The 15,273-nt window shown below is 45.5% G+C and overlaps 1 protein-coding gene across 2 annotated transcripts; it reads right to left on the reverse strand.

Moving 5' to 3' along the window:
- Positions 1–1,457: 1,457 nt before the first annotated feature.
- HB-7 (homeobox-7) lies at positions 1,458–6,542 on the reverse strand. Of its 2 annotated transcripts, none has more exons than XM_078581851.1 (12): positions 6,379–6,542; positions 5,933–6,270; positions 5,636–5,856; positions 5,425–5,542; positions 4,959–5,147; positions 3,848–4,390; positions 3,668–3,769; positions 3,385–3,597; positions 2,817–2,985; positions 2,442–2,710; positions 2,273–2,368; positions 1,458–2,183 (listed from the first exon to the last, which is right to left on the reverse strand). In XM_078581851.1, exons 2-12 carry the CDS (start codon positions 6,185–6,187, stop codon positions 1,797–1,799), a joined length of 2,562 nt encoding a protein of 853 aa, XP_078437977.1. In that variant the 5' UTR covers positions 6,188–6,270; positions 6,379–6,542; the 3' UTR covers positions 1,458–1,796. The 2 variants fall into 2 exon arrangements, with proteins under 2 accessions (XP_078437977.1, XP_078437978.1); XM_078581852.1 differs by having other exon boundaries at positions 5,933–6,273.
- Between the last annotated feature and the right edge of the window lie 8,731 nt (positions 6,543–15,273).

Here is a 15,273-nt window from a genome sequence, read left to right on the forward strand (position 1 = left end):
GAATATATCGATGTTAAAATGTTAAGTTCAACTACTTCGTTGTCTACAATTTTGGTCTTCCATTACTCGTCTTATTTTGTTTAATATTGCTTTCGCACATGGCGATTAAACTGTGGGAAATGTCGTTTTCTAAACGTTTTTGAGTGTCACTTTTTAAAGAAAACTCAACCGAAAAATTTATTCCTCACGCGAGGTTTGTTTCCAGGAGAAAACAATTAATTCTTTGATCTGGAGAGGGAATGATTACGCATTTATTCAGGAGAAGATATAAAAGCTAAAAGATTTGGAGAGTTGACAGGCCTCTTGAGAAATCTAAATATCTACATACACACACATGTATATAATTAAGCAAAAAAATACATAGGCAAAATCGTAAGGATATGTTAATAGATAGTTTCGGCTTAGAACGTGAGAATTAGTTTTCGCTAAGAAAGGAATACTAAGAGACATTGTTGCATTGATTACTGATATGTTTAAAGACAAAATCTTAAGGATATGTTTATAGACAGTTTTTGGCTAAGAGCATGAGAATTAGTTTTCGCAAATGAATACTACGAGAAAAAGTAGAGTTCACAAGGAAATTGTTGCATTGATATAGATCAGGATGAGCAAGACTTGGAGTAGACGCTCTGTCCAAACCGTCAAGCCGGCTGAAAGAAAATCATCGCATGATACGTATTATGCATTCGTCGTGCATTATTTTGGCGTCGACGTGTACCTTAGAGAAGAGCTGCAGTCTTTTTCTCTACCTTGTACAATCACATTAGCCAAGAGGAGCTTTATTTTCATTCACCTTTTACAATTAGCCATACTTTCCTTTCAGAAGACACAGAACTCAACTCCCTCAAGGATATTACGTCATCTTATCTTCAAAAGGGTAACTCACGTCTTCCACGAAAGAACGTTAAGTAGATTTGTGTCAAACATAATTATATGATTCGTATGTCTAACATATTTACATAATTCGAACACCATTTCGAGGCTACCAAGTTTTTGGAAGATCCCACCTGCAAGGTAATTGGATCACCCCTCAAGTTAGAAAACTATTATTCTCCAGTTCAACTTGATTATGCAAAATAATATAAACTTGGTTCACTCATGAGAATAAATAAACATTCACTAGAAAAATACCCATTTAATGGGACAAATGAAGGCGTGAGAAACTAATCGCTCCCTTCCACCTTTACAACGAGAAGTCAAGATGGCTGAGTAGGGTTCCAGCTCACATTAACGACAAATATTCTCTTACATATCTATCGTTACTATCAGTTGTTGGCCAAGAATTTAATGTCCTAAGACCAAACCTACGCTGTAGCGCATTTACTGCAACTTTCCCCGCCATCGTGCAACGTGCATTCTGGCACCCGAGAACCCGCTATCCATAAATACATTTTCAACTGTACAAGTAGATGGGACAGGAATCCACGCAAGAGACAGACGCAGGCGAAGGCAGCGCAGAAACATAAATGAGCAGTTAATGCAAGCACAGGCGTGGAACAGAGAATCCACAACTACCATTCACAGTTGGAAGCAAGGAAGAAGAAGACGAGACAAGGAGAAAGAAGGGAGGGAGGAGTCAATTCCCGAACCAGCAGCCGATTTCCCGCCTGATCTCATTGGCAGGGCCAATTAATGGTGGCTGGTGCGCTCTTGACTCCTAACCCTTAACACAGATCTTGATCTTCTTGGAGGGCATTATTGAACATTTCAAACTTACTGGGATCTGAAATGCTCAAAATGCCAACGACGGGTCGCTGGCATTTTCTTCATTTCAGATCATGGGTGCTCTTGGAGAGTCACTTGGCCGCCGCGTCGGCGCCGGCAACGAGCGCGGCGCTGATCTGCTGAACGGCATTGCAGAGATGGTTGTTGATGGCATTGACGCTGGACAGGTTAAGCTTGGCAGACGGTATGGTGCTGGCGAGGACTTGTAGGCCAACTGTAAGAAGACTGCCGCAGGACCCGGCGGCAGTCTCGGTGGCGGGTTGATTCGGCGGGGGGCTGGCCGGAATGACAACGAAGCCCATGGGAAGAAGAGGAATGCACGACGGGTCGTCCCCGCTCATCGCTAGCTGAATTCCGTTCACGTCTACGTTTGCACATACGACGAGCCCCCCCGCCGTTGGGTGAATGCTGCTCTCCTGCAGCATCAGCTCCACGGTCTGGGAAGAGTTGCTCGACGCCTGCGTTTATCAAAGACACGTTAAAATTAGAAATAATTGGAGAACTTGACGCGCTTTTTTAATCATTTAAAGAACGTCCGGGCAATTACGTTGATACGGAGAAGAGAGACGCAGTTACGCTGGTGGGATCCGTTGGCGATGTGTGCCACCTCTTCCAGTGAATTCCCCCCGGACAGAACGTCCAGCTAGAATCGAAGCCCGTGTCAGTTACGTGAAAGTTGATAAGTTAACAGCGAAAGGAAGAGATTAGATAGATACCTGGGACCTCCTCTTCTCATCTGTTAAGACATCGAAGACTTGATCTGCTGAGTAAGGGAGCCAAGTGGTGGAAACGGCGCAGAGGATAACGCCGTTTGGTTGACCCGGTTCCATGTTCTTCCGGGTTGTGACTCTTACAGTGTCTAATGGTGAATCGGATAACGCGGTCCATGAAGGCGAGCCTGAGGAACTGATGTTGTTGCAGAAAGTTCTGACCATGCGCTGTGAGAGTCTCATCATGTTCCTTCGCGCCTCCGGCGAGGGAATCACTGGGGAAACAGATAAGTCTTAGTATCAAACTAGAAGTAACCGAGTGTAATCGACTATAAGAATAATCCCGATTACTAGAGCTAAAAATGAATAGAAAATTAGAACCTCCGAGGTCGGAAATGTTCCTGGCAAGAAGACTGGCTAGACGCTCGCACTGACGCTGCAGGACGCCAAGCCATCGCTGAGAACTGAAGGCCATGCCACTGCTGACGAGCTGGCTGAATATCTGATGCACGGGCTTGTCTTCAACCTCGCCGAACTCCACCCATGTGACCTAGAAGATAGTATTAACTGTTAGTAAGTGTAGAACCTGTCTTAAATATCATTGAGAGATTACTCGAGAAAAAGAAATATCACGTAATCTCTTTTTTCTCCTACTCGCGTATCAAACACACTGAATAATGATTAAAAGAGATTACTCGACATCAAGAAGATCCCTTGAAAGAAACTACTCTCGAAGAGGTAAACAAAAACAAAGGATGAGGACATGTTCACATTCTACGAAAAGTTGGCCAAAATTCAATCATATGGATATTTTTACGGATTAGGGATTAAAAATATCATGTAGGCAACTAAAAACGCATGCGTAAAACCCATTCATGAGTATCAATCGAAGATGGCCACCGAATATGCAAGAACCATGGACCAACAGACTGATATTTTTGACTTTTACCTTGGAATAACCATTAGGCATATCCTGAATCAAACACCCCGAAGGACGCCGCCTGTATCGTGTGAGAGGCACTTGTAGCCCTTCGCAAATGCCATCAACCGGGAAATCCACTATAGTCCAAGTCCCCTCCTCGGAGTTCTGCTGGCAGTAACGGAAAAAATAGGCCTCTCTAACGGGCACCAAAGGAGAGAGAAACTGAAATTCCGCGTACATCTGTTGAAATTGAGACAGAAAGTTCTTAAAAACACGCCGTCCCGTGAACAAATCGTTGAGCGTAAATTACCAGATGAAGAGACCCGTTGCCGTGGCCAGAAATGCCCGAGGAAAGAACTTGAATTGTTCTCGCATTCGAGACGACTGAGGGGAACATCTCCATCCATTTACCCTGCGAATGATCAAAGTTGAGAAATATAAGGATAATCTTCAATCAAGGACTAAGAGTAGCCAGTACGGTGAAACTTACGACGTCCATAAAGGCGTTGACGAGAGTAATCCCGTTCATGATGACAAGCGCGCTGTCTCTCGTCGCTTCAACGCAAAAATCGCCATTGTTCCGCGACTGCTTAAGCCCAGGGGGCCATTGAAAGACTCTGTGATATTCTTCAAGGTCCAGAACATCATAGCCTGCTCCGCTGCCGGTTCTTCTGGCCCAAAGCGGCTCATTCTTGCCGCTCAACTTAACGATTTGTTCCGCCGCCGCCATAGCGAGATCAACGACAACGCCCTTATCTTGGTCCATGATGAATATCTCGCCGGGAAAGTCTACCCCGTGGCCGCCGTCGGTCAAGCTCCCGCAGGAGAAAGCGGGAGGGCGGGAAGAGAGCGTGGTCATAACGTCACCGCAGTGGTTCATCATTGTTTGCTCGCTGAAGTGGCGCGCGTAGATGCCCATGTCGAGATCAAGGGACGGCGTGAGGAGCAGCTGCGGCGGGGCCGCCGTTCCCGCCACCAGTGATGGCATTGGCCGGTGTCCATGCCTCGCTATGATGCATGATAGCCTCTCCAGCTGCCGTACATAAACCAAATATCGTAAGTTCATTGGTCTCTCTCTCTCTCTCTCTCTCTCTCTCTCTCTCTCTCTCTCTCTCTCTCTCTCTCTCTCTCTCTCTCTCTCTCTCTCTCTCTCTCTCTCTCTCTCTCTCTCTCTCTCTCTCTCTCGCTCTCTCTCTCTCTCTCTCTCTCTCTCTCTCTCTCTCTCTCTCTCTCTCTCTCTCTCTCTCTCTCTCTCTCTCTCTCTCTCTCTCTCTCTCTCTCTCTCTCTCTCTCTCTCTCTCTCTCTCTCATACAAACTCTTACTTTTTCTTTTCATCTCTGTTTCTATCTCGCAATCTCCCTTATTTTCTCGCTCATCTCTTTAGTATTTGCACTAATTCTCTCCTAAAAACTACTTATCACTTGTTTATCCTCACATTCTCTCGCATACTCACACTAATCCTCTCTCTTTAACACTACTTATCTCTCTCTCATTCTTACTCTTATCCTCTCTCTTATTCTTTCCCGACAAATCAACAGTGCGGTGTTTTTTGCAGCGAGAGGACGTGTGAAACGTAAGAATTAGGGTTTTCTGAAGTTACCTCGTCCTTGAGGCGGGCGTTCTCTAAGCGGAAGTGCTGCTCGTCCATGGAGATCTCGCCGAAGACGGCGGGGCCGCCGCAAGTGGGACACATGACGCTCCTCATGGCGGCCTGCAAACGATAGTTCTCGTTCTTCAGAGTCTCGTTCTCCGCTCGCAGCATCACATTGTCCGCTCTGTCCTGTTGAGCCTGCACCACCCTCTCCAATCGTCAGTTCAATCGCCATGACGAACACCAAAAAGAGGAGAAAAACTGTCGTATCCCAGCGGCACGTGCCAACTCATTGACCACTCTCTCTCTCCCTCTTTCCTTCTTCCTTATTTGCCAGCCTTGTTGCATTAATTAGCAGGTTGGAGGATTTCCGAGGCGATTCAAGCGTTATCGAAGACGATGGGGATTTTGCGGGTTTAGAAAGAGAGAGAGAAAGAGTAGCGGGTGCATTAAAGAGCGATGTCCAAACCCTAACCTTCATCTGAGTGCGCCGGTTCTGGAACCAAAACTTGACCTGCCGTGGTTTCAGACCCAGATCTTGGCTAAGCTTCAGCCGCTGCTTGTCGTCCGGATGTGGGCACTCCTTGAACAGCCTAAGGACATGATAAAAAAAATACGATCTCGACTTATTAACGTGCAGAGATGTCACTAAAGTTTACGAACCGTATTCTTTTCTAGCCACTCACGCCTCCATTTCTTGAATCTGGTGGGCTGTGTGGCGGTGGTACCGCTTCTTCTTCGCTTGGCTGCCGTTCTGCTGACGACCCTGCGGCTGCTGATGAACAGCGAAGAGACTATCATCGTCTTGCTCATCTCCACTGGCAGCGCCGTCCAGTTGTGCACTGCCGGAGCCGCCGCTCTCCATCTCCATTTCCTTGTTCATACCCATCGCCTGACCCTCCTCCTTCTGAACAGGAAAGAACCCATGTTATGATTTACATAGAATATTGAAAGAAACATGCAGTTTCTATGATTAAACTTACGGGGATAACGCTGGAGAAGCCATGGAAAGGGGGGAGACTGGCCATGAGACTGGAGAGACTGTGGTTGGGGTTTCTGTGAGGAGAGGAGTAGAAAGGGTGATCCGAGAGAGCAGAGGAAGAGGGAGGCGGAGGGGGGAACATCATCATGTTGTTTCCGGTTCCCACTGAGCCAGAGTTACCGGCTGGGCCGGTGAGCGGCCCAGCCGTGCCGCCGCCGCCGCCTCCCATTAGCATCACCGGGCATTCCCCGTACATTATCGTTCACTCTCAGCACCCCAAGAAGGCTGACGACGCGGACGAAGGTTTTACCTTCTTCTATTCGCTGCCTGGATTCTTTCCTGCTGCGAGAACAAGCCAAACGATACAAAACGCAATGAAAGGAAATATTACTGCCGTTGCTCGTACTCTGAGACGAAATTTCTACGGCGAAGGAGAAGAGAGTTCACCTGTGAGCATGAGAAAGAAGGAGCAAAGAACACGGGATGAGAGTCGCGACGAAAGTATCTATACGACTCTCCTCTCTTTCCCTGACAAGGGAGAAGACCCGAAGTTGCCTTCCCACACTTTCTAACTCTCTATCTCTCTATCTTATTCGCTCTATCACTGATTCACTGTATAGGTGCAAAGCTGGCTGCCGCTCCTTGTGGGTACGTGTGAGGGGACATTTACTCGGCGGTAATTATGAGAGAGGCGAAAGGGGTAAACGTGACATTGACTCTGGCTCGAATAGGAAGCCGATGACGGCGCCGCTAAGTGTCGGCTGACGATTCGGCGAAAATCCACGCGAAGCGTCCCCTTCCGAGTTCATAACGTCTTGCCTGCCCGTTTTACAGGCTCTTAAAGTCTTAATAAACCTCCCCATCGCTTGAAAACAGCTCCTATCCCGCCGTAACGGACGACGCGGATGACGCGGATCTAGTGGAACAAGCCCTTTCCATAAGCATGACGTATCCTGAACAGGAAGGCTGACCGTGACCGTCACACGGACGAAACGTACAGTGAAAGGGTCGAGCCTCTGCGCGTTTATACGCTTCTCTTCTGCTCTCTCTTACTCTCTTTTGCAAGTGGAGAGAACTCTTCTGGAGCTGGATCGAGGATGAACCTACTGTTGACTGCCTGAACTGGATCAAACGCCAGATCAAGAAGTCAACCTGTTAATGGATACAGTTCTTGCCCAGTGATCACCCGCGTGGGACATGAATTGATTACTTGGAAGTGTAAGTTGAGGGGGGGAAATACCCATGGCGAAAGACCGGTGCCTCGGTTTTTTTTTTCACTTTCCCCAGCTCCCTCTCAATGAAGGAATCTTGATTTGAGGTGGCCCCAGATAGCCAGAGTGTCCCTCCTGCTCATACTTAGCTGGTCTTCTCAAAGGATCTGTACCCCACATGATAAGGAGATTCGAACGAATTGATGTGTTAGCAAAAGAGACACAAAAGCTCATCATGAAATTTTAGGATTCCGAGTTAACTCCTTTGTTTGCATACATTTTTACAATCTTAAAGAATATAAATAAATAAGGAGCAGAAGAGGTTATCTCCACGCAGAACTAGTTTTGAATCGATTGACAGGATGATCCTTCTAGTTTTGAACTAGGAAGTGAGAGGCAGTGGATCTATCCTATCTTAATTTATTCATTGTCCTGTATTTGCTCATTTTTATTTCCAATTTTTTTCGCATATACATGTATTATAGCTTAACACACTTGATTCTATTTCATTCTAGTTATTCACAGGATCTTAAATTAGAGGAATACAAACATTACAAAGTATAAGCGCTCGCATAAATAATAAGTATCATCCACAGGCCGCTATGCCTAAAAAGCCTTGACACTTATCTTGTCCTGGCAAATGCTTAGATCGCACAAAGCCCTCAATTTCCGCAGAGATAGTCTCATCATTCAGGCATGCTGATGTACGACTGGTAACTTTATGAGTGCCAAATACTGAAATGTGACTATACTTAACCTCCAAACTAATTTTTAACCACATTTGTGCATGTAAATATGTTATCCAGTAAAACCTTTATCTAATATGTATTATAAATTGTGAGATGATTGCTCCGAATAAGTTTCCTAACCATTTTTTTCAGATTTCACTATTTCATGCTCTACCTTATAGTAAGATTTTTCAACGTTTTGTATGTTTCTTAGACCTAGATCACTTCGGCTTTGGATATGGTGATGTCAAGATGCAGTGAGCTCAACCACAAAAACTGCATTAATAAGATGTTTGGGTTCATACTAAAATTAATAGCAACATGGAACACCCTGGTTGGCCGAAAAGAACGGTAAATAATGATGGATGGATGGATGGATGGATGAGTATGGAGTCCCCCCAATATTTCTAAAGTAGGGAATGCACAATATTGAAAGAAGAATGTGCCTTCTAGTTTGTTGACCATATAGTTGTGTTCATTTTTTCATATTAATTTACAAAGGGATCTATCTTGCGTATTTCAGACGTGATGAATCCCATTAAGTATTTCATATTTTAACTATCCAAACCAATGTTTGTTTACGTGCATCATGCGTATTTCATATTTTAACTATCCAAAACTTGATTTCAACGCTGCAATTATATACCATCACAGCATCTCAAAGTCTGCAATTAATTATTGGTTACGTAAATTCCAGTAAACTTAGTATTCGATAATACAGTATAAATTTAATGTTTGTGTTAATGGTATCTTCCAACGGTATATCGTCATCCCCATCCATTTAAGAGAAATGTGGAAACTAGCAGAAGCACGAGTGGAGAAAGAGTAGATATAGAAACAGTAGATATAGCTGTAGCCTGGAAGGGCAGAGGGGGGAGCCCCACTACGCTAGAGGAGAGCACGTCCTTGGAAAAGTCAGGGGGAGAGCAATGATATGAGAAAATGATAATAGATTGGATTTATCCCACGGGAGTGAGTATGTGCCATTATGTGGGGCCAATATAGATGAGTAGAGAGATGTTCATATGGGAGTATAGAAGTCATGGAGAGGGGGAGAGAGAAATAGGAATGTACAGGACTAGTGCATCTATTGTTTGCGTTGGGTCTGCTCACAACAAAATTTGTATTTACTATACATTCAATTAGAGTTTTACACATAGATGAAAAAAATGTCATCAAAGGAAAATTACTGTGAGGTCCTAAAAATGCATACTTAAAATATCTAGGCAGTGGAGTTTTGAATCTGGGGCAGTGGATCATTTCAGTTACTATTTTACAAATATAATTCTTCTCTTAACATCTTGAAGATTATATAATAAATTCATATAAATTTCAACCAAATTCTTCGCCATCCACAAAATTGCGCATGAAACTCTTTGTATGATTTTTTGGAAATCTGGGTCTCAACTTTTCTTACCAACTTTCAATTCCAACACTCCTTTGGATCAATATGTATCACCTTCATCTCTAGATGGTAAATATCTATTCAATTATTTTAGTTGCATGAATATTATGTATTCCCCGCATCTCACCCTACAAAACTCGAGAAAACAAAAACTTTTGAAAATGACAACCACATACACTTACTTCCCATTTGTCTTGATAATGGATGCGCCATTTAATTGTAAGTAAAGTCTCCAACACCCCAAATTCCAACTTATCATTGAAATCTTTGGCATTGTATTCACACTTTTCCTCTTAACATAAAAGTATTTTCTGATGCTTTGATTGATTTAGATTTTATTGATCTTTTTTTCTCGTTAGGGATAAGGATAAGAAAAACTTAAATAGGTCTTCGAAGAATTTGGAACCTTTTTAATCTCATACATCAAATAACAGATCATATCAAAACTTTATTCTATACATTATGCTTTGAGTGACTCTTTAAAAGTGCCTCTCTAAAATTCCTTAAAGATGACAATCTTTAGGTTTGTCCTTAGGCTCTTTCAAGGAATTATAAAACGGAATGGGGGGAATATGTTCATCATGGTATGATTATATAATGTGTTTTTTTTGTTGGGTTATGTGCCTTGGTTTGTCCATGGAAAACACATTTCCACATATGCAGAAGTGTGTCGATCGATTCACAATCGATCTTTAAAATAACCATATTGAATGTACCTTTTTGGGGAACTAATTCCACCCTTGACATGCTCACTTTGAGATTGTTTTAAAGTTGTTCACGCGTCCGGCCTCTACAAGTATCCACGTGATCACTCAGCGCTTGGATCTCCATCTTTTCCTCTTCAACTCTTCTTGGAGACTCTCTCCTTGGCTGATGTAGAGAAGGAAGAAGGGAGGGGGTCTCAAACCAGGCTTGCATGATGCTTAAAATGCGACCCCTTTCTATCTTTATATTTCACTCAAGGTTTTTCTCAAAAACCCTCCAAAGTAAAATATATCCACCAATGCCATTATGACCTTGTGCGTGTGACCCTTTAGGCCTATGCATCATTCTAGTTAATAAATTTAGTGGCCCAATAACATTTATTGACCAACCTTATTAATTAATTATATCAACATATAGATTAATTATATAATGATCGATTTAACCCAATCGATAGGTTAAGTTTCCAGCCCGTGGGGTGCCAAGCTACACCTCGTGCTCTAAAAGATACCAAGTAGTCTCAAACTCTCTCATAGAACCTTTATCATCATCGGTTACCGTATATGTATAATACATCATCTGCGCGAGACTCTCGAATGACATAGGGTATGGTTTATCGTCAAACCCTAATCCATCATTCAATTAGTAATGATGTGTAAAGGGGATCATTAAAGAACGCCTTCTCCAATATCCTCACTACCCTGGCCAGGGATTTTTCTGCATCATCTCCCTTGAGTCATTCTCCTCTTATACCAAGGGTGGATGTTCCCCTCTTGACCACTCAATCATCTCCATAAGCTTCTTACTCCATCCGATTTATAACTTGTTTGAATCCCATGATTAGATGCTCGTAAGTCATAGTCAAAACGTTGTCGTCCACCCACAAGATGTCGTTGGTGTCTCATGTCAGTGGAGCACTTACACAACCGTGACTTGAATCAAATTGATTGACGTTTAGGTATAAATCCATTCAAGGATTCGTACGGATCAATTCAGTGAACTCTTTCTCCAAAGAGCACCCACTATCTGTCCTTAGTGTCGCCATACTAATAGCCACATGATCAGCTATACTTATTGCATAAGTAGGATCAGCTAGTGATATTCTATCCGGATAATTCGATGTTCGTCTTGACTATCCATCAAATAGGAATATGTAGAATACATGTTTACAGACTAGCAATCACTGTATTATGATCTCATCATAATTCACTAAGTCATTGCAGGTGTTCATGGACTTCATAAACATCACGTGGAATAATAATGAACATAAATATTTTATCAACGAACTTAAATAAACATGGTTGTGTGATTGACTTGACGGCCACATAATATCCATCATATTTATCGTACATTCCCTCATGTCGTTTATCCTTTCGTATCAATTTCAGAATTTTATTCTAACCTAATATCAAATGCGTCAAGTCAACCCCTTATCATTTCAATGTATAACTTGATGCAGGACAGATGTCGTTGACGTCCTGTGGTGGGAGTGCTCATCCGTTCGTCCTTTTGGGGGATGTTCATCTTGGACGGCACATTATGCTCTGGGTGGGGTGTCCCGGAAAGGTTCTGTCTTGCGCGGGGGCCTTAGTTTGTTGGGCCGGGGGTGTCGCAATCTCCACAGGGTCTGCACTCCACGGATAGTCATCGGGGCGTTGGTAGGCCCGACGATCGGTGGGGGGGGCTGCTCAGCCGGTCGGATGACGAAGACGGCAGCGAACTGTGCGGCAGTCTACGATGACTAGCAGCGTCGTGCAACAGCGGCGAGCGGCGGTGGCGGCGAGCCGCGGCGGGCGGCGGCGTGATGAGCGGCGACGGCGGCGGCGGCGTGGCTGGCAGCGGCGGCGGCGAGCGGTAGTGGCGGGCGGAGGCAGCGAGCGACGGCAGCGGCGGCGACCAGGGACGACGGCGGCTCGAGATGGCGGCGGCGGCCAGAGATGGCAGCGGCCGGAAACGGCTTCAGCGGCTAGAGATGCAGTGGCCGGAGGTAGCGTCGACGGCTAGAGGCGGCGTCGGCAGCCAGGGACGGTGACGGCCAGAGATGGCGGCGGCGGTGGCCGGGGATGGCGGCGGCCAGAGGCGGTGTCGGCAGCCGGAGATGGCGGCCGCCAGAGGCGGCGACTGCGGCGGCCTGACTCGGCCACGGTATTGGGCCGCGATTATGGGCCGCAATCATGGTGCTGGCCTCGAGTTTGGGCCAGATTGGACCATCGGGATTGGCGGCGGCCCATTAAATTAGGCCCATTATTGGGCTTAGGGCTAACGTGGCATCCCTCGAGATGCGTGCATGGGCGGCTAGAGTAACCGGCGCCTCGGGGCGCGGATTTACGACGCCTCAGGGCGCGGGATCCAGGCTGGCTAGGCCTGGTTGGATAGGTGGGCCTGGCCGGCTGGCGCAAGCCCAATGGGCGAAGCGGCCTAATGGACCGGGCGGCTGGGCGCGATTAGGCACGGCTGAAGCGCGCGCGCGGCGGTTGGCGGCGCGCAGGCGCGGCTGGTGCGCGCGCGCACGGCACGGCGCGGTCGCGGCGATCGGCGACACGGCTTGGGGCACGGCGATGCGGCGGGGCGCGGCGAGCCTAGGTGCGCACGGCCACGCGTGGCGGCAGCAGCGGCGCGCGCGCAGCAGCGGCGCGCGGCTGCGCGCGGGTGGCGCAGGGCGCGACAACGTGCGTGTGAGGGGGGGTGCGGTGGCGCGACTGTGTAGCGCAAGGCGGCGGGCACGCGTAGGGCCTTGACTGGGGGCGCGTGCCGGAGGGGCCAGAGGGGACCGGCGGCGCCGCTTCTTCAACTCTCTTTCACTAAACCTTTTTTATGTTCCAAAAATTCAACTAGACTTCTGTTCTTCTTACCCAAGGGGTCCTATATATAGGCCCCATGAGTAACAAAGGGAAAACCCTAAAATAAAACATGAAAAATTTAACCCAGACTTAGAAAAACAAACCTAGATAACTTGAGGGCTTCGCCATCATAAATATAGTATCAGTTCATGAATTAGCTGATGGATATTATGTGGCCATCAAGCCAATCACACTACCATGTTTATTCAAGTTCATTAAATAAAATATTTGTGTTAATTATTATTCTGTCTGATGTTTATTTTAAAGTCCATGAATATGTGCAATGAACTAGTGAATTATGATGAGATCATTGTACAGTGATCACTAGTCTTTAAACATGTATTCTAAATAGTCCTATTTGATGGATAATCAAGATAGACATTGCATTATCCAAATAGACTAGCACTAACTAATCCTACTTAAATGATAAGTATAGTTGATATTATGGGTATTAGTGTGGCAGCACTAAGGACAAATAGTGGGTGCTCTTTAGAGACAGAGTTCGCTGAACTGATTCGTATGAATCCCTAAATGGTATTATACCTAAACGTCAATCAGGTTGATTCAAGTTACGGTTGTATAAGTGATCCGCTGACTTGAGACATCAAGGACATCTCGTGAGTGGACGACGACGTTTAGAGTATGACTTATGAGCCTCTAATCATGGGATTCAAATAAGTTATAGATCGGAGGTATTAAAAAGATTACAGAGATGATTGAGTGGTCAAGACTGATAGAAACATACATGTCTGGAAAGCCAATCACACATTCCACATCTCGTTCCATGTTCATTAGTAGAACATATTTATTATAGTGCACATGTGATGTTTATAATGAAGTCCGTGAATACATTATCGAACTTAGTGAATTATGATGAGATTGTAATACAGAGATCACTGGTACTTAAGCATGTGTTCTAAACATTCCTATTCAAAGGATACGCGAGAAGGACATCAAAGTATTCAGATAGAATAGCACTATCTAGCCTCACTCATATGATGAGTATGGCCGGTCTTATAGCCATTAGTGTGGAGACACTAAGGATAGATAGTGGGTGGTCTTTAGTGGAAAGAGTTCACTGAATTGATCCGTACGAATCCCTGAATGGTATTATACCAAACTGTCTATCAGGTTGATTCAGATCACGGTTGTGTAAGTGGTCCTTAGGCCTGAGACACCAAAGACGTCCTATGGATGGACATTTGTACTTTGGCTATGGCCAACGAGTCCTAATCATGGGATTCTAAACGGTCTTAGTTCGAGTACATCAAGAATTTCACGGAGATGATTGAGTCGTCAATATGGGATCGTCCACCCTCAGTATAAGAGGTGACTGCTCAAGGAAGACAATGTGATGAAGTCCTTAGCCAAGGCAGTGAAATATTGGGAGAAGAGTTCTCCAATGATTTCAAAATGCATCAGTACCAACTCGGATGACCGATTAGGGTTTGATAGTTGACCTTACCCTAAGTCATCCAAGGAGCGTCAAGTTGATGGGGGATTATACATACATGGTACCCAATGACAAACAGGTTCCATGAAGTAAGTCTGATGGCGCACGCCATCTTGACCCATCGAAGACGTCATCCATGCCACATGCCATCGCCAGGTGAATTATGCTCATTTATTGTGTTTTGATTTCTTATTTCTTCGTTAGTCACGTCTCGTGTTTTTTCACTTAAAGAGTTTTTTTCGTCGCATCGTGACGCGTGCGTCGTTTGTCCATATGTCGTCATCGTCATGTGAGAGGGGGTCCTTAATCATTTTGGACTCCCCTCCCTTGTTCCCCCTCTCTCTTTTTGTGCTTTGTTTTTCCCCTTTATTTTTGTAATGGGGGCCCATTATATAAGGGCCCCCTTAATGGACCAACACCCGCCCCCCTTTGTTGTCCTCCTAGGGCCCAATTAACCTCCCCTTATAAAGTAAGAGGGGCGCCCTAGGAGAAAGACAGAGTTGTTTTCTTAGATTGTGTTGAATTTTGTTAAGGGAACAGGTCTCACCCCTTCAAAAAAAAAGAAAGGAGAAGGGGGAGAATGAAGGTGACGAAGGAGCATGGGGGTTGGGAGAAAGGAGGCAACAAGAAGGGAAGGCAAATACCCTCCCCTTATCAAGAATTTCCTTCCCCGGAATTTTCCCCCATCCCTAACCCCAGGAGACATACACACTGGCTCGCCAATTCAGTGCCAAGATCATTGACGAGAACTAGGACGAAAGAGGGTAATGAAATGGGAGGGAATAAGAAAGCGGGGAGGCAAGCAACGCCAGCCGATCATGCACAACATCACCGTCCCCCCCCCCCCCCTTCCCCCCCCCCCCCCCCGCGAATTCGCATCAGAGCCACTCCAAGTTCCGCCCAAATCTGCGAATGGCAATCGCTCAGGACAGTCGTCGCGTGCTGCTTAGATTCAGAGCGTGTGACACCCGACAACCGGTTAATCAACTCGATGCGGCAACTT

This window comes from Wolffia australiana, chromosome 10 (genome assembly GCF_029677425.1).
Source record: "Wolffia australiana isolate 7733 chromosome 10, ASM2967742v1".
NCBI lineage: Eukaryota > Viridiplantae > Streptophyta > Magnoliopsida > Alismatales > Araceae > Wolffia > Wolffia australiana.